The 19,928-nt window shown below is 49.3% G+C and overlaps 1 protein-coding gene across 1 annotated transcript; it reads right to left on the bottom strand.

Moving 5' to 3' along the window:
• Positions 1 to 662: 662 nt before the first annotated feature.
• On the bottom strand, positions 663 to 19,192 carry TRAIP (TRAF interacting protein; the record flags this gene model as incomplete). The annotated part of the gene is made up of 15 exons (XM_084247585.1): positions 663 to 782; positions 995 to 1,045; positions 1,152 to 1,301; positions 1,582 to 1,630; positions 3,117 to 3,272; positions 8,389 to 8,477; positions 8,915 to 9,004; positions 9,604 to 9,691; positions 10,430 to 10,543; positions 11,036 to 11,130; positions 12,349 to 12,476; positions 13,093 to 13,132; positions 15,634 to 15,717; positions 16,231 to 16,288; positions 19,095 to 19,192. 15 exons carry the CDS (start codon positions 19,190 to 19,192, stop codon positions 663 to 665), a joined length of 1,410 nt encoding a protein of 469 aa, XP_084103711.1.
• Between the last annotated feature and the right edge of the window lie 736 nt (positions 19,193 to 19,928).

The following is a 19,928-nucleotide window of genomic DNA, read 5'->3' as shown; positions in this document are numbered from 1 at the left end:
CACTAGGGAGGCTCCATGCTGTGATCTCACTCTTGTGAGAGTCTCTTTGCACCCAATGAGAGGGCACATAGCTGGGGATGGAAATGCTAGGTCTGAGTCTAGGTGAAGGTACCTCCTTAGAAAGCTTGCCAGTTTTCCAAAGGGTTGGTACAAATTTACACTTCCAGAAGTAGGTAGAAGAGATTCTGTCTTTTTATTTTACATAGAAATCTTTCCCACATCCTCTCCCCACCACCATCCCGCATTCCTACCCTGCTTGGCCCAGGCCATGCCGAGCAGCAAGTCTGGATGGGGGCAGACCAAAGCTGCCTGAGAAGCATCTAACACTTTGGACCACACAGTCAACAAAGATCCTGGTCTGGAGGACAAAGGTAGCCAAGCCATATCTGATCATGGCTATAATGGGAGCCTAGAACAAGAGCATGCCCTGCTAGCACGAATGGTGAGCTGGTCAAGTAGGTCCAATATAGCCAGGGTGGAGCACAGAGAGTGCAGGAAAAGCAGCCTCTGGTTACCATCCTTACCCCCTTCTTCTTCTCTATCCTTGCCCTTGGAGCTGGTTCTAGAAGAGGGGCCATGACCCCCAAACACTCTGCTGAGCCAGTCCTTAGCCGACAAGTTAGAGGCATGTATCTGGCCAGGAATGAGACTTGCTGTTCTTACTACCACAGGAAAGCGTCGAGCTTGGGCTGGGAGGGAGGGAGTAGTGTCCTTGTCCCCACTCTCTGCTTAGCCTTGGCCTTGGGCTTCACAGGCAGCGGACGGATTATAGTCATGTCACTCTGAAGGAGATGTCAAGGAAGAGGTTCTAAATAGGAGATTGAAACATAAGGCAGGAAAGGCTTCAAGTTGGGCTGGGCAGCCCTGGGACACCAGGTGAGGTCTGGCTCTGTGCACCTGAGGCTGCAGTCTCTGGACTGGAGCCTAGAGTACAGGTGAGTGGTGGTGTGGGTTCTATCACTCAGTTTAGACCAGTGAAACAATATAAGGATACAGGTTGGATGAATTTTGTCCGGCCTCCAAGCCCATCAAAGCCCGTCCTTACCTAAGGCAGAAGGAAGAAGTGAGAGGGTCAGGCTAATGGTTTAGAGGGTTTGGTCACCCAGTTCCACAAGGGCCAGCACTTTTCACTTGTGGGAAGCCACACTCACCGCATCTGTGCTTCGGCATGGCTCTACCCTGGTCCTCTTGGGCTGCTTCTGGCCCAGGACTGCATTCCGGATGAAGATAGGGAAGGCACTAGCAAGCTCTTCATCTGGCTCTCCCACACAGCACTGGCCGCCCAGTGAGAGCTGGGACTCCTGTAGGGGTGACCCCAGAGCCATATTCGATAAGCGAGGTGACAGCAGAGGAGGAGGGTGGGTAGTAGTAGTGGAACAGGATCAGGATCTCTGATGCCCCATCAGGAGGCAGGAAGGAAATGAGCAGGATTCCATTCCAAAGGTGGCTCTAAAGTGCCTCACTTCTAGGTGAGGGGTGAGAGGGCTCTGGCAAGACCCTTCCCTCTCAAAAGTCCAACTTCATATTCAGTCCTGCCAAGGGTTAGATGATGATTGTCTAAGCTTCTCTGAGAAACCTTACCTGCTTCGAGCCTTTGGGCATCTTCTTGGGAATGTCCTGAACAGGAGAGCTGCAACAGTGAGACATGAAGGCAAGAGGCAGGTGAGCAACACAGAAGGGGGGAAGCACCTGCCACTACTTTCATGGCTGAGTGCTGGTCAAGGCACCTCAGTGATCTCCACTCCCAGTGCAGATCTGTCAACAGTTGGAAGTCCACAGTCACCAGAGCAGTCAAGGCTGGGGTTGGACCAGTCCTGATCTTATGACCACTACTCAGGGTCCAGCCAATTCCAATGCCCCCCAAGACATGAGGCACCTCACCATGTCCCTGGCTCGACACAGAAGTAGGAGTCCAACTGATTCACCACCCAGAGAAGAAAGGCCAATTATGCCCTGACATAAGCAGAGAGCATCTAATGAAAATCCTCTCCCTAGATAATCTGTGTAGGCAGGATCTGGGGCATAATAGTCCATGGTCCTAGGCCGTGGTCTCCCACTTCCAGCTCCAGAACTGGACATTGTGTTTTCATCCAATTCCTGGGGACCTGAGAAGCTATATACCCTCTTCTGATAGGTGGGATGATGGTGACCAAAAGCTGAAATGGTGGCTTCTCAAGCCATGATCACAGAGGCAGGATCAGGGCCTGCTCACTCTGGATGCCTCCACTCTGGCCGCAAAGGCCGTGGCGAGGCCATATGACAACCATAGGAGCGTGACTCTGGGGAGGCTGATCTGAGTAGAGGGCGTGGTGGACTCCCTCACTTTCCTCTGAAAGTGGTAGTGTTTCTAAGAAGTCTGGCAGCCAACAAGTACCAGGTCTCCATGACTGCAACCTGAGCTGCACGCCCTAGGTGTGTTTCTCACCTCAGGCCTGGCCCTGCATGGCATGCGAAGAAACCGATAACCCAGCTAGCTTTGCCTTTTACCCTCTTTCTGCGTCTCCTCTGCCTCCACTGCCTAATATCTCAATTTCTTTCTCTCCTGTTCAAAGGCTGACTCAGAGGAAACTTGCTCAGCCCTCACGTCCCTCACCTGAGCAGCAGATACCTATGTAAACACATGGGAAGTTTTCTCTATCATCAACTACACTTGAGATGGCTTGTCAATTCCCAGTGCCACTGCTCCCCTAGTGCAGGTTCCACCCACCCTACTGCATTCCAGAGTTTCTCATGCCAACCCTGTCTGCTACTCTCTTAGGTTTGAGATGGTCCTACCTCAAGCATGAGTCTGAGAGCACACAATGGAAGAGGAAGTTCAGAGGTATTAGAAGCAGACACATTGCCAGAGCTATCCCTTCTGGAACCCGTTTTCTCTTTAAGTCACATCCCAAGACCTCTGCTTGAAGGGTGGTGATGAATACTGAGACAAGCAAGTAAAGGGCTTTGCACAGTAAGTACCCTGGAGAGGGGAAAAATGACTACAACCCAAACCATGGCCAATCCCAGGTGGCACTTACTCTCCTGTCGACCACACAGAGTTTGTCGGGCAGGGTCTATAGAAATCTCTTAGCCATTCTCCCTCTAGGTTGTGGAAAGGGCCAGGGATCACCACCTACTATGTCTTTTCTATGCAGAGCTTCTTGGCGTGGCTATGCTTGACGCTGGAGGGCCGGGCAGGAGGGGTGTCCTTATCAAAGGTGGCATTGAGGTCAATTTCATCACTGAAGGCTGGTGGGCGAAGCTTCAAGTTCAGCATCTCCACAGGGGCTGGGCTGTTGGCAAAGATGGCCTGGTTACCTGGGATCACAGAGGCAGTCTAGGACAACAGACCCTCAAGCACAAGAGATGGCTGTGACCAAGGGGCCTGGAGCCCATGCCTGGCTCAGGATGACCCAGCTGATCTTTACAGTAAAACTACTTGGTTCAATCTTTCAGTCACAGGACAAGTGAAAGTCTAAACACATGGATGGAAGCAAGCAAAAACCCACACAAAACCCAAATATACAAACAAAAGATTGTTGTCTTTTGACCAAGTAGCTTCATTTCTCAGAACAATCATCAGTGATTGATGTAGAGGGAGGTCCCTTCCAGAACACTTATCACAGCAAATGGCACAGTATTAGAAACTGTCAAAGGTGGGGCGAGGGTGGGGGAGGGCTCCCTGGTGGCGCAAGGGGTTAAGCACTGCACTATGAAGCAATCCACAGTCTCTGCAGCACGAGTTTGATCCCCGGTAGGCCAGGGAGCAACCCACATGGTGCAGGAGACCTCTCCTGACTCTCCCGCTGCTCCCCTCAGCAATGGGTTTCAGTCAATCTGCCTGTTCTGTTCTCCCCTCTGCCTCTGGTGAATCCTCGCACCCCCACACCTCTGGCCTGTACCCCAGTTCTTGTATGCATAAATAAATAAATCTTAAAAAAAAAAAAGAAAAGAAACTGTCAAAAGGACTCCTGGTGGCACTTCTACAGCTTGAAGATAAGACAGGTAGTAAAATATTGTTCCTAGAGAATAAATTTAGCATGGGTAAATGCTTATATGTTAAAATGTAAAAAGCAATACCAAACTCTATGTAATAGGCTACAAAAGAAAAAAATAGACTTTGTGAAAATTATTTTGTGGCTCAAAAGATACTATCAATTGAGTAAAAAGGCAATCCACAAAATGGGAGAAAATAGTTGCAAATCATATCATATAAGGGATTAGTATCCAGGATATAGAGAACTTGAAACAAAAAAAAAAAAAACAATTGAAAAATGCACAAAGGTAATAGCAGCAGAAAAGCAGACTTGGGGGCTGGTGCTCTGGCTCCCCTTCGCCCCTGGCAGGGCACACAAGTGCTCACTTGGACACTGTAGCGTGCCCAGGTAAAGGCAATGCCTCTAGCTTCTGAAGTGGAGCGTTTGGTTTTGTTTTTGCTTTTCCCCATCTTAGCCTCCCCATCTTTGACTACCTTCCTTCACGGCAATCTCTAGGTTGAAAGATTTTTTTAAAATCACCTGATGATGATGAAGTTAAAAGTAAACCGTTCAACTCAGGGGTCTCTGCTAAGTGCAGCCCCCTCACCCCACAGGGTGGGCCACTGACCGTACCACAGCCTCCCGAGGACAACCCCCAGCCCTCATTGTTGTGGCTTGTCCTGGAGAGCCCTGCAACACTTAGCAGAACAGCCAGAGAATCCAGGATTCTGGAAGTTGCATGACCTTTGGAGGAGAGAGGCAAGAATCAACAGTGGTGTCCACAGGCTGAGCAGGAAGTTGGAGGGAGAACTGTTGAAAGATTTTTTGTTGTTGTTTTAGTTTACTTTATTAATCTTTTCCTACTTATTTTAGTGGATGGCCTCCTAAGTCTCCCTGACCTAGGCTCACATCAGGTGTGTCCGAGCAGGGCAGTATCCCTGTCTTCCCCCTACTTCAGAACATTCCCATAAAGCTGGGCCAGAGTTCACCTCGAGACACCTGCCCACAGTTCTGTGTCTACTGCTCAGGGATAAAGGGATGTGCTGTGGGGTATCTCTGGCCAGGATCCCACTGGGGTTTTTAGATCAGAGGAAAGGGAGCTACCTGCACTAACTTAGGTGAGTAAGCAATCGGGGAAGCCTAGCCAATCTCTTCCTTTCCCTAGCCAGGCCCCTGGAAGCTCTACCCCTTCCTGGCCTACAGTGGGAACAAAGGCTGCAAAAACTCACCTGAACCGAACTCCCTACTGGTTGTTTTGCACATTTCTCTGGGAACCACAGGAAAAAGCAAAAGCCAAGACTACACATGCTAACCTTTTTGTAGTATCTGTTATTCTGCCACCATTACTGACTATGCACGTTCAGCCCCAAGGTAGGAAGGCACACTCAAAAGGCAGGCAGTCTAGCGAGGGCAGCTATTTTGTCTTCCAGGTGGCTCATGCAGAACTTCCTGTTGCCATCCCCTCAGACCTTGCCCGGTGGGGTCCATGGCCTGGGCCTTATTCACTCACACCTCCTTGCCATCCAGAACACTAAACTCAAGGGTTGTCACAGTGTCTCCCTCACATCCACACCTGGAACATTTCTTGTTCTCCAGACAATTCTAGGTAAATCCTTAAAAACCCTATTTTCCTTTCTGCTAAGTGTCTTTCTTCCCTTTCTACCTTCTATCTTTTCCATAAAAAGGTATTTTGACATGCCCAGCTCCCTTCCTTGGACATTATTTCAAGATGAACTTTAGCAAAGCAAAGGAGTAAAGAGAAAGATATAAAATGTGAGAAACAGTGGATCCAGTCCAGGGGAGAGTTGGGGAGTTCCAGGCCAGCTGCCTTGCCACTCATCTGCCCCCTGCGATCAATGGTGGCTCCCACAGCTATCTGTCAGTGTAGAAAACAGGAACTTCCCTGAATATCCACTGAGAGGTGGCTGCCTGGGTGAACAGGGCTTGTGTACTCCACATACTCTGGGTGGCAGGAAGAATACCATGGATCTCTGTGAATAAATCTAGATATTTTCTCCAAGGCATTCCTGGGAGTCACATTTTACAATTAAAGAATGATACCAAAGCAACAAGAAACACCTAAAATCAAGCCCCCTAATTACCTTCACATCAGTGTATGTCTAGGAGGGCACCCATGCAGCTGGTTAGAGGCACAAATCAGTCCCACCAGACAGGTCTTCCTCAAGTATCCCCAACAGCTTCCATTGTCTTCAAGAGAAAATCCATCCTTCAAGGCTGGCTAAAAAGCGGCCTTCGGCTGGGCTGCTTTCTCCCAACCACACCCAGCTGTCATGCCTCGGGGTCTCCACACTTACTAGTTTCGCACCTGGACTGCTCTTCCTTCAGATTTGATTGTTGGTTGAAGGAATGTGCCATTGAGATCATGAAAGCTTAAGACTTCTTCCCTGTCTTGGGGGACAGCTGTTATGGGAGCAAGGTACAGAGAGGGTCTTTGCGTAACCTGTAGTTTGAGGGCCTTGCCATCAGAGCACAAAGAAGACAGGGGAAAACAGCTCAGAATTCATCAACTATTTTTGAGAGTCTGGGCCCTAGGAGTGAACCCTGAATTTAGGACAGTGCCTAGTTAAAAGAAGGGCTAATGTTAAAAGCCACAGACCTGCCACCCTAACTTTTATGCCCAGAAAAATACAGGAGAAAAAGAGATGATGAGAAGTCCAGTCCAGCACTGTACAGATGTTGGCTTGTTAGCTGTGGTGTCCTGCTGGCTTGAAAGACAGGGGAGAGCAGAGCAGTCTTTTCTGTAAGTGGGCTGCAGGCTCTGGCATGAGACTTACTCAAAACTAAGTGGGTAGGGCCTCCCTGGTGGCGCAGCAGTTGAGCGCTGATCTGTGAAGCTGTCTGCAGCCTCTGCAGCGCCAGTTAGATACCTGGCCGCCGGCGAGGGTCCCACATGGCATGGCAAACCTCTCCTGTCACGCTTGCTGCTCCCCTCAGCAGGGTACTTCGTCAGTCTGCCTGTTCTGCTCCCTGCTCTGGCTCTGGTGAATTCTTTCACCCTCCCACGCTTCTGACTGTACCCAGTGCTTGCATAAATAAATAAATAAATAAATCTTTAAAAAAAAAAAAAAAACAAAAAATCTAAGTGGGTACATCCCCAACTGGAAGCTATAGACCAAACTCCATGATGTAGTATGTTCTAAAGGTCTACCCACAAGATGGTCTCTGAGACCATCAGCTCTCTGAGGGTGTACACTGTACTTGTCAAGCTCCTCACAGAGCTCTGTGTTACCTGGGGCTCTAGGGTGGCATGGACAATGGGCTCTGAGGGTGGTGAGAAAGAACCAGAAACAGGGCCTTCCTGGTAGCGTAAGGAGTTAAGCAGCAGCACTATGAGGCTATCAGCAACCTCTGCAGCACAAGTTCGATCCCCGGCTGGCCAGGGAGGTGACCCACATGGCGCAACAGACCTCTCCTGCCTCACCTGCTTCTCCCCTCAGCAGTGTATTTCAGTAGATCTACCTGTTCTGCTCCCCACTCTGTCTCTGTTGAATCCTCTCACCTCCCCCCCGCCCCCGCTGCCGTACCTCTGGCCTGTACCCCAGTTCATGTATGCATAAATAATTAAACCTTTAAAAATATATATCCACTGTATAGCCTATAAGGATGGCTCCTGAAGTGCCTTATGCATGGTGCCAAGGGGTCTGGGACATCTGGGTTAGGGGTAGGGGGCGTGCCATGATGTCCAAAGACTGATATGCTGGACAGACAGGAGGAGCGGAGGGAATGGGTCACAGCTTCAAGTGGAGGTAGTGACAAGGGAAAGAGTCAGGGGGCACCACAGAAGGTAGATGGGCAGTCTTCAGGAACTGGTAGGAGGGGGGAAAGAGCATAATGATTTCCCAAAGGACACTGAAAAGTGGCTCAAATAAAAGGTTGGGTCACTGGGTTGTGTGCCTTCTGCTTGGGCCATCAGCTGGGCAGCTAGGTAGGGGTAGCCCTGAGGATACCCTCAGGCACACATCTACAGTGAAACACTCATAAGGAGAAATGAGAGGCTACTCCTGGCAAGGACACATATCTCTGCCTGTTGGCACCCTCTGCTGGCAGCTTAAATGCACACATTCCAGAAACAAGAGTGGAATTATTTCGGTGAGTTGTTTCATGTTTGTCTCAGAATCTGGGACCATATATGCATTTGACGAGCCATCCCATCATCAGGAGGGCCTGAGACAGTCTGTGCTCCTGTCCCTTCCCAGACCATGTCTAGGTCCTCTCTGCACCACTCTGGCCTCTCCCTGTCCTAGTCCGGAAGTTGCCTCAAAGCTGTTTTCCAGCTAAATCTTGGCTGTCTCCCAGAGGAGGAAGTCCACAGCCATCAGGCCCACCCGGACCACCCACCCCACCAAAGCCGGGAGCAGATAGTCTGACCAGAAGGCTCTTCCAGCTGCATCATACAAGAGGGTCAACAAACCTCTCTAAAACCAGGCGGTTGACAGTCTCACTGTCCACTGGCGGCAAGTTCAGGGTTTCCTGTAGCATCGTTAGCTTTTTTTTCAGGCTCTTAGGGAAGGAAAGAGAAGAGTGTGAAAAAAGGCTGAGACATCAACTCCAGAGAGACTTCCAAGGATACCAGCAACATCACAAAGGGGAGGTCCCTGGGGAACAGAGCAAGGCCTGAAACTGCATCAAGCTCAAGAGCTTAGGACCACCCAGCCTCAGAACCCCTCTCTGGTGGCCCCCTCATCTGGTGACCTCGTGGATGTAGGTACAGGACAGACTGTGAGAGAAGACCCACTGTGCTGGTTGCCCTCTGCTGAGGAGCCCCAGCTCCAGACCAGAGCCAAGGAATACATCCTGAGCCAAGCAGACCCAGGACGATGCAGGGAGCCCAGAACCACCATTGATTGGTGCATAGGCTCCTGGGCAGGGTTAGCCCAGTCTTGAGCTTGGAGGGCACACTAATTCTCATTTCCTATCTGGGCAGGGATATCTCTCACCATGATTTCCTTGTCAGCACTCTGTAGGTCTTTCTGGGCTGACTTCAGCTCTAACTTAGCCTGGTCCAGTTCAGAGCAGACTGTCTGCAACTATAACAAAGGGAGGAAAGGGTGAACCAAGGGGTAACTACGTGTCCCGCCCCCACCTACTGCTACTCAGTGCACATTCAGGATAGTTCAGGGTCCAGAAGGATATGGAGGGAGACGCTAGCGCTATTGGGCTAGGCCTTAATCTGGCAACGTCCATCTGGAGATTCCCAGGAGCAAGGGCTGCTTCCCATCCCCTGCAGTAGGATGCACACGCACAGAAATGAAAGCAGCTGTACTGACTGAATCAGATTCCAAGAGTCCTCCTACTCTGGGTCTGGTACATAAACAGGCCTCTGAAGTCATCATATTTGGGATTGTGCTCTCCAGCCAGTTTAGGTACCCAGAAGCCAGGAAGAGTAGAGGGGAGCATAAGTGTGTACATACTGGGGTGATCCCTTCATGATCTGATCCCCTAAGTGGACAATCCAAGCAATCAGAGCCAATGCCCAGTAAGGACCAGTAAACAGTCTCTGTGAGTCATCCAACAGCATCCATGGAGTCGGGTGCACCATGAGGCCCATGGCCTTGCTCAGAAGACATAAATGAGTACAAAAGGGACAGTCACCTCTCCCCTCACCCTGTGCTCCCCATTGTGTTACCTTGTTTCTGGAAGAAAACAAGTCCTTCCTCAGCTTGTCAGCTAGCTCTCCTGAAGCCTTCCGTGCCTCTTTTAGATTCTCGTACTCTCTGCAAAGGGGCCACGGAAAGATACCAGATCACAAGTCCCTGTTGATCAGACTGAGCCATAGCACCATTTGAACACAAAACCCAGTCCAAGCCCTTAGGCCCTTTTCACTCTGACTCTGACACCTGAGCCCAACAGGGACAAGGAGGTCCTGCACTCAGTGCAGGGAAGCTGGTGAAGTCTCTGTTTCCTGCCTGTCTTGTAGTAACTGATGATTTGAGAAGGTGTGCAGGAAGCCCTGGCCCCACTAGGAGGCCCCATATACCACCCAGCCCCAACAGGAGGCATCTGGGATCCTCAGTGTTGCCAACCAAGTGGTCCTTTTCCCCAACCTCACACCCAAAGTAGTAGAGAATGCTAGCACAGCTTTGGATGCAAGCCAGGCAGGGTCAGTAACAGTGCTGATGGGAAACAGGTCCCAAAGATCATGGTGGGGCTTGTAGGTCAGATAGCTGTGCCAATCTCCTTGGAAATAATACTTAAATTCATACTCAAGTCTCTCAATCACCCTATCAGAAATGTTATTACTTTATCTAATTAGGAAGCTGAGGGTCAGAGAGATAAAGAAACTGGCCACACATGAGAGATGGGGCCAGAGGTTCATACAGAGGCATGGCTCCAGAGCTTGCCCCTGAAGTCCATCTACTCTGCTTTACCAGCGATGGGAAACAGACAAAGAGGCAGGGCTGGGGTGCCATGGGTTAGCTCCTAGGATTGGAGAGAGGGGCCAGAGTACACACTTCTTGAGGGACACGCAGTACACAGCTAGCTGCTCCACCGCCGACTGTCCCACACCCATGTCTCGGATCATCTCCTCCACCTCGGGCCGCTGGCTCTGGAGCAGGAGATCAATCCTGAAAAACACCCGGCCCACGGCATTTAAAATCTGGAGGCTGATGGGTAGGTACCCAGTACAGCGCTGCCTCTCTTTGCTGCTGTTGCTATGGTGACAGCCTGGGCTGCTAGGATGCTTTAGCAGGCGGGTCTGTCCAAGGAAAGGCTCCACAGCAGAGCTGAGCACAGCTGTAGGGATGCTGCCGGGGAAGAAGGGGTGCTGAAAGAGGGTCTCAAGGTCTGGGATCTCTGGAGAAACGTTCTTAGAGCAAAACCCCTGCCAGGCCATCTGGCCAAAGGCATCAGGGACAGGAAGGCATGTGGACAGGGTCCCCATGGAAAGTAGTGGAGCCCATAGAAGCTAAGAAAGGAGACCTGTGCCCAAACCCAGCTATATGGCCTATGGAAAGTGACCCATCCCCAGCTGCCATCCTGAGAGATGTGCCACCGAGGGGGCCTGGCCACCTAGGTGGCCCTGCCAACACGGGGCAGGGCACAAGCTCCAAGTTCACCTCTCCATGGTCTTCATCTTGCTCCTGAGTCGGCGAGCCTCCTCCCGTGCTTGTTTGGTCTCATCCTGCTGCTGCTCCAAGTACCTCATCTGCTTCTAAAGAGCAAACACACCCAGACCTGTTGCTGGCAGGCTCCCAGGGGCCATGGCTAAAGTCACTAGGAGACCGCCACCCTGGAATTGTTTGCATTTGAAAATGCTAACAACTACATGCCCCCAACACCTGGAGGCTGCTGAGTTTCCCTCTACTTTGTTATTTTTCTGCTAAGAAGCCCAAGGACAACTGCTTCTTTTACCTCCCTGCCTAGTTCCTCCTGTGATATGTCTTATCAGAGGCACAGCCCACTATATGCTCATCGTGGGCTGCAGGGTCCCGTGACCTGGACCTCATGGCACATTCCATGCAGAATTCTGAAGAAGCCCAGTGTACAAATTCAGGTTTCACTCTCCACCACCCACAGCCACAGACCATTGCCAGATAGGAGAGCTGAGTAAGCAGCAACTGGCTAAACTGCCCTCAGCACAAGACCACTCCATCTCTGGGAATGCCATCAGAGACTCCTGCTCCACAGTTAGGTGCTGGTTTGCTTCCACCCTCCCAAGGGACAGGTCACACGATCCAGCCCAGCCACCAGGCAGGAAAAGAGACAATGACCATCCTGGGGCCCTGTCTGTTCGCAAGGATGACTCCCTTTCCCTTTCAAAGGGCACCCAGTAAGGACTGCTCCTTCCTACAAGGCCAGAATATCAATTACAGGTTCAGATCAATCGCCTTGTGCCCGTTAGAGAGCAAGAGGCTCACCAATTCAGGCTGATACAAAATTCATCTAGGTCTAGAGCTGCTTGCTCCACAGGCTTTGATCTGCCTGGTCAGCTCAGCATAGCTGACGACTTCAAAGGCCCCTTGCTCCTCCCTGGGACGTTGTTTGATCCAGCTCCAGAGAGCAGCCTGACGAAGGACTACAGTGCCAAAAGAAGGTTCCTCAGACTGGCATCATTGGTGGAGTACAAATCACTTTTGGAAACATGGTCCTGCCTCACTCAGGTCTTGGCTGGGCAGCCCCTCCATGAAGCACTGGGAAGGCCCCCACGTCTCCAAACTAGAGTACACAACCACAAACATATGCAATATGGCCCTTTTCTTATGGATGAATACACTATGGGAGACATGGAGAAGATGAGATTTGCCTCCATTTTACAATTGTGCAAACCAAAATATCGACCAATGCAGAAGATAATAAGCCCAGAGTGGTGAGCCCAGGACTGGGGCTACATCTCCCCACCAACTTGTGTCCACAGGACATGGGGACCCACCTTGAGGGTGGAGCACAGCATTTCAGCCTTGTCTAAGGCTTTCTGCAGAGATTCCACGGTGGCATTGCGCTCTTCCAGAGTGTCCCGCAGAGTGTCAATGATGGCCTGGCTGTCTCGTTTCTCCTTCTCTAGAGCAGGGGTGAAGGGTGGAGGTGATGGGTAGAGGCACATCTACCCATCAGCCTGAGAACCTGGGCCCTTAGACTCTAGAATCCACCTCTGAGGCAGGTTAAGGAACAAGTCTCAGGCCAGAAACGGGTTCCCCACCTCTGACACCAAACAAGGGAAGTAGAGTAAGCACCATTTCATTCAAGGGATGAGTTCCTCTTTCTGTTGCTAGGAATCATTTGCATAAAGGTTTCACTGTTTCCCATTTCCATGGATCTAGTTAATCATCCCAGACCTCAAGGTAGTTTGGTTCTGGCCAAACTCAGTAGCTGAACCCCCTCCTACATATTTTCTGTGCCATCAGAAAACCCCTGTCCAGTCTGGGTCCTGGGCAAGAAGCCCAGGTAAAGATCAGAGGCTTACCTGGACACGCTGGCTCACTTGGACAAGGTGGACATTTACAGTCACCCCTCCTCTCCTTTTTGCCAAGCACAAGAGCTGGCAAGATACTTGGACATACAAAATTGGGCGAGCCCCTGGCTTTGCCAGAAGGTCAGAGGTCTTCCTCCCCATAGCCTCTCCCTCTAACACCTAAGTCAGGAGCTTCTCAGGGTCCCTTTTCTCTTGCTAACTTACCTTTCTGGGAAAGCTGGGCTCTGATAGTGTCCAGTTCATTCTGTAAGGCAATATCCACAATAAAGAGAGGAAGACATCATTGCTGCCTCCACACAGCCTCCTATAAGGCTTGTGGGAAGGCTCACCAGGAACAAAGAAGCCTATAGATCCAGGGATGCATGTACTTCAATGCCTGCTTTATCTCTCTATCTTTCTAAAAAGTAGATACAATGGAAGAAAATAATCTTGGGAGCAAGACCCCAGGAAAAAAGCAGAACAGGAGCAAGAGAAATGAAGTTGGGCCTATGTGATCAGTCTCACAGCAGGGGCTTCCATCATTTCCTTGGCCCTATGCTGGCTCTAGGCATCAGCTACACAAAGTCGAGATGGTCAAAGACCTAGGTCACCATTCCTTCCCCTGGGGCCTGCCTGCTTCACAGTGCATGCTCTCCAAGCTCTAAGTTGGCTCTGTGGACCAGAAGCCTTCTGGTCCCAGAATCTAATAGGGTAGGTGAGCTACCACGACAAGAAGAACTGCACCCTTGATGGAACCTCACACATGCTAGGCTCTAACCAGGGTTAAATGAGCCTCTCAAAGGGAAGGCATACATTCTAAAGTGACTGCCACAGACCCACTGAGAGGCAGGGGCAGAACTGAGCCCAGTTGCCATTGAAAAGTTCAGAGCATTCAGCACTCCTGTGGGGAAGAGAGGTAACTAATTTATAAGCAAGAAATCCAGGCTCTGCAGAACCAAAGGGCTTGGCCAAGGGTTCACAGTGATTGCTGGATGGAATCCAGACAAATCCTCCTCCAGATCACCACCCCCAAGTCAATACAAGACTCAGAATCTCACATGTGACTATTACTAAGGCTCTACCCCAGAGGGTAGACATGTCTCTAAACATCAAACTTTCCACCCAGGAGTTCGGGGGTAGGAGCTTTTGGTGGTTGCTCTGGTCCGTAATAGAACACCTAGGAGTGGAAGTGATGGTTAGAGAAAGGCATCCATGGGTTGCCTGAAAACAGACACCAGCCCTAGGCTACTTTTAGTCCTCTGGGTCTTTCTTTCTTTCTTTTTTTTTTTTTTTATTTGTTTGTATTTATACAAGCACTGGGTACAGTCAGAAGCGCAGGAGGGTGAGAGAATTCACCAGAGCCTGAGCGGGGAGCAGAGCAGGCAGAAAGACCGAGTACACTGCTGAGGGGAGCAGCGGGTGGCAGGAGAGGTCTGCCCGCCATGTGGGACCCTCCTCCGGTGGCCGGGGAGCAGCTGGGGATCGAACCGGCGCTGCAGAGGCTGAGAGCAGCTTCGCAACCCAGCGCTCAACCGCTGTGCCACCGGGGAGGCCCCCTCTGGGTCTTTCTGTACCTAAACAAGGTACCATCCTAGCCCTTGCTCCAAACCACTGAAGATGTTGCGGCCTTGTCTCCCAGATCTGGCTTTGAAAGCCTTTTATCACTACGTTTATCACAGAGGACATGCTCTAAAACTAGGAACAGTCATGATGATAAATGTGTTGGCTCTAAACACAAAAGCTGTATGTGTTGAAGCAGTGAGGTTCCAGGGACATCATGGAAGCCTGGGGAAAAGGTCAGACAGGACCCTGATCTAACAGATACCCAGAAAATTAACCCTTGGAGGCCTAGTTCACTTAAGAACCCCAGTATCACTTCCTCAAGAGGGCTCTATCAATCCAGCCCCCTTGTCACCAAGAAAATTGAATCTTATACTTGAGGGGAAGCAGTAGAAGCAGTTTATCCTCTCCTGTAGCGTGGGTTTCTACTTTGGCTATACATCTTTTTTTTTTTTTTTAAAAAGTTTCTTTTTTTCTTTTTTTTTTGGTTTATTTATTTATTTATACAAGCACTTGGTACAGTCAGAAGCGCGGGAGGGTGAGAGAATCCACCAGAGCCAGAGCGGGGAGCAGAGCCGGCAGAAGGACCGAAGGACACTGCTGAGGGGAGCAGCGGGCGGCAGGAGAGGTCTGCGCACCATGTGGGACCCTCGCCGGTGGCCGGGGAGCAGCCGGGGATCGAACTGGCGCCGCAGAGACCACGGGCAGCTTCGCAACCCAGCGCTCAACCGCTGCACCACCGGGGAGGCCCTTGGCTATACATCTTAATGCCAAGATATTGTCCTCTACTAAAAGTCTGGGAAAGACTCAGGCACCTGGCTTTATCATGTTCCCCAGGCAGTTTGTGAACAGCAGGTCCATACATCTTCTCTGGCTGAAATGTCTCTAATCGTCCTATCAGGTAAATGGGCTAAGAAAGATGACTGCAGATTCTCTGCAAGGTGAGGAGAACTTGGGGAAAGGAAATCTGCCCTTGGGTCAGATATGCCCTGAAATCCCAAGGAGAGGATTCACAGCAAACTTGCTCCCTTCATTCCTAACTGTGTTTCTCCAATGACTGGGTCTTACCACTTATCATCTGCTCTCCTTGCCTATTCCTTTACCAAGTCTCCCTTCTAGAACTCCATCTAGATACCCTGCCTGGGTAGGAGCAGAAAGTGAACTCTCAGAGGGTTTGCAGTTCAGAATAAGGTAAATTCTAGGTACCTTTAAGAATTCTGCATCTAAGACACTCTCCTCCTCCTGAGCAAGGTCAAAGAAAAGTTTATTGATGATGGATCTTCTGCCAACCTGGAAGAGAGAACAAGATAGCATATGACTGTATAGTTGTGTCATGGGCAAGGAAGACAGGAGTATATGTGTAGCCTAGCATGCAGCCTGACCTATTCTCAGGCCTAACCTTTCACAGCACATCTCCTGAAGTCAGATGACCACTGCAACTGTTTAAGAATCCCAGCTGGAGTCACTGGTTTTCTGGTTACTGAAGTCATGTCACTGAAGACCCATGTAGGCACCCCAACTCTATGTGCTAGGCATTAAGGAAATGGGAGAAACCAGAAAAGGAAGCCAAATCTACCCATGTGAAGACTGATCCAGGTAACAAGTACACTTGCCAGCTACCCTTGAGCATGAGTAGGCCTCCTGAGTCACTCCAAGGCACATGTGAGGCTCAACAGGCTTCAAACAATTAGGGTCCAAAAAGGTCAAAGATACTTGATTGGTTTCAGAGATCTCTCCTCATTCCTGCTCTCTGTCGAGGAAAAATTGTCTTCAGCTGCAGTGGTTCTACCCCACCACCCTCACCTGGATTCGGCACTGTGGGCAAGTCCGACTTGGTGCTGTCTCGAACCACTGAATTAGGCTAGAATGAGAAGTAGAAAAACATGCTGGTGAGCCCTGGCTGGAGTTCAGGCATACAGATCAGTAGCTACCCTGACCACAGTGGGGTCTGTCCTGCTCCTCTCCCACCCAATATCTACCCACACAAGAGGGCAGAACCACTAAGAGTGAATGCACATCTCACAAGACCTAACTGGTACAAGTACTCGAAGCAGTATGGTCCTTTTATTTTTTTTAGGAACCTGTTAGCTTGGCCCTCCCTACTCCTGAGCTGACCTTTTGTTAACCTGCTAGGCTTTAACTAAGGAGGCAATGGTCAAAACCCAGGATCAATCAGAGATGAGAACTTCCCCTACTTTAATCTGGAATTCTCAAAGGGCTACGCTTTCAAAGTAAAGGTAAACCAGAAGCAAAAGCAGGTAGCAATAAATCAAAACAAAGCTCAGCTTTGCATCATCTATTTGCGTGGTCCAACAAAATCTCAAACATTAAGCTTTAGTCTCCTACTAGTGGACTCTCTCACCCCCAAGGACCAGAGAGAAAAGGAATCAATTCTGGAAGATACCATCAATCTAGGCCTCAAATATTTTTTTCTGTAAATAATTTCTCAAATGTTATCTATAATACATAATCAAAGCTAACCACGTAGTATGGAAAATGACACAGCAATGAGAATGAATGTGCCTACAACTAAGAACGTTATGATGAATAACACAAACACAACATTGAGGAAGAGAAGCCAGGTTTTTTAAAAAGTATATGGTGTATGTGTACATTTACATAAGGTAAAAAAAAAAATAAGCAAATTTTATCTATGCTACTGAAAGTCAAAATAGTGGTTACCCTTATGTGAGCCCTGGCTTGAATGCCGGTATACAGATCAGTATCTACCCTGACCACAATGGGGTCTGTCCTGGGAAGAAAGAAATGGGTGGGAGTGATGGGAAGAGTGCATGAGAAGGTTTCCAGAGTGCTAGTGTCTGTGTCTTGGTCTGAATTCTGGGTGCTTGGGTGTGTATGGTTTGTGAAAAATTCTCCACACCATATATTCATTATATGTGTACTTTTATAGAAAATGTATTATATTTTAATAAAATATATATTTTCCTGGGCTTCCCTGATGGTGCAAGGGGTTAAGCACCACACTATGAAGCAATCCACAGCCTCTGCAACACGAATTCGACCACCGGCACCCCCGCCGGCCAGAGAGAAACCCACATGGCGAAGCAGATCTCTCCTGTCTCACCTGCTGCTCCCCTCAGCAGTGTATTTCAGTCAGTCTGCTTGTTCTGCTCCCCACTCTGCCTCTGGTGAATCCTCTCACCCCCCCACACCTCTGGCCTGTACCCCAGTTCTTGGATGCATAAATAAATAAATCTTTAAAAAAAAATATATATATATTTTTTCCTTCACAGAAAGAAAAAATACTACAAGTGCAAACCAGAACATATCCACAAAGATTTCAGATATTGGAATTATCAGACATAGACCATAACACTTTGTTAAATAAAAATTTAAAAAATAATAATAATCAAGATTGAAACAATCAGTAGAGAATTAGAAAATAAAAGGTGACCGAGCAGAATTTAGCAAGAACCAAACAGAAATTTTAAAATTGAAAAAATGGTCATAACTAGGAATTCTATTGTCAAGTTTAATAGCATTTCAGACATAGTTGAAGAACTGGTAAATTGAAAGCTAGGTCAGAGAAAACACTGAGAATTTAAAAGTTGGGAAAATATGTAAGAGATGATAAGAAACACAGAAGATAATTAGGAGTTCCAGAAAGAATTAGGTAGAATAATGCCTGTCTGGCTACCTTATATTACATGAGTATGTTTGCAGAGATGATTAAGTTTCTTGAAATGGAGCAATTATCCAGACTTGCTCATGTAATCACAATGGTCCAAAAAAGAAAGTCTGGCATGTTAAGAGATATAACAGAGAGAAATGAAGGTATAATACAAATGGATTTGAAAATGGAGAAAGGGGTTATGCAACCACAGAAGGTAAAATCCTACGTACACCTTGATTTTAATCTAGTAAGAAACCTCTAGGGAAATTAGAAAACATGTTGACATGAATTAGAATGAAAATACAACACACCAAAAATAGCAAAAGCAGTGCTAAGAGGGAAGTTGATAGCTGTAAACACACATAATAAAAAAGAACACATCTTTTAGGGTAGCCATTAAAAGAAAAAAAAAAACAGAAACAGAAAATAGTAAGTGGTGATGAAGATGTGGAAATTGGAACCCTGTGCATTACTGGTGGGAATGTAAAATGGTACAGTCCTAGGAAAACAGTAAATCATTTTCTCAAAAAATTAAATATAGAATTAGCGTATGATTCAGCTCTTCCATCTCTAGACATAACTCAAAAGAAATGAAAGCAGGGGGCGTCCCTGGTGGCCTAGGGGTTAACACTCAGTGCTACAGCTGAGTTCGATCCCGGGCCAGGGAACTAACGCACAAATGGTGCAGCAGACCTCTCCAGTTTCACCCACTGCTCCCCAGTGTATTTCAGAAAATCCACCTGTTCTGTTCCCTACTCTGTTTCTGGAGAATCCTCTCCTTAATGTGCAAACTCACCTCTGCTGGGGCTAACAGTTTTGAAATTACATTTTTTGCACAAAGAATTTAGGTTGTCCCTAAATTGAGTCCCTACTATTCACTGAACCAACTTATTAGCACCCCTGATTTAGCTCAGCTGTCACATCCTGTGGGCGGCCTAGCCAGCCCCGTCTCCGCCCAGGTTAGAGACCTCCCGTGGGGCTCCGTCAGGTGTGATCCTCATCAGCCGTCTGCAAGCCGACACAGGTCACTCACCATTGCAGGTGGAAGGTGTGGCCGCAGTGGATGGCGGCCACGTCGCGGGAATGGTCGAAGAAGTCGGAGCATATGGTGCACAGAGCACGGATAGGCATGATGACTGGACTCGATAAGCCCAGATAATCAAGGACTCCACGACCCGTCCAGCTTTGGGGCCGCAGCCCCGCGACTCCGCTCACTTCAAATTTGGCTCCACGGCGCGACTTCCTGGAGTAGGCCGGAAGTGACCCGATGGGGCGGGGCCTGAATGTCGGTCTGGATTGGACAGCCCCCGGGGGCGTGGCCTAAGGGTCGACGGCCGTATAGAATCGTGGGGCGGAACGGGGTACAGTCCGTAGCTCTCTGCCATTTCTAGTAAGTCAGTTAGCTGTTACCGCAAGGGCGCAGCGTTCGATTGCAACCCCGAGCTTTTGTGCCCCCGACCGGGCCACTTTCTAGAGCTACAAAGAGAGTTATGAGCCCAAGCCAGAGCTTGGTGCAAGGCGGGTGGGGAACGGGCTTCACAGCCCTATTCTCTCAGAGCAGCCTTCACTGCACCTGTGGAGGGTCGGGAAGACAGTGGCCCTTGGGGAATGGGGCGAATCCCGACAGAGCGCGGGTCCCCAGTGCTCTGGCAGCCCCTATTTCTCAGACCGAAAGAATGCTCCACCCTCTCAGCCCTCAGCTGTGTGGTCCTAGAAAGATGGTCATAGGGGATAACCACCCCAGGTTCTCCCTGGCTTTATCCAAACGTGGCATGCCACTTCCTAAGTTTGGAGGCCGCAGGGCCATTACCCCGACTTTAGCTCTTTTTAGCTCCACGGAGGATCAGTTATGCCTCAGGACTATAGT

This window comes from Talpa europaea (assembly GCF_964194135.1).
Source record: "Talpa europaea genome assembly, chromosome: 11".
NCBI lineage: Eukaryota > Metazoa > Chordata > Mammalia > Eulipotyphla > Talpidae > Talpa > Talpa europaea.
Note: the sequence above shows the minus strand (reverse complement) of the source record. Positions and strands in the feature narration are given on the sequence as shown.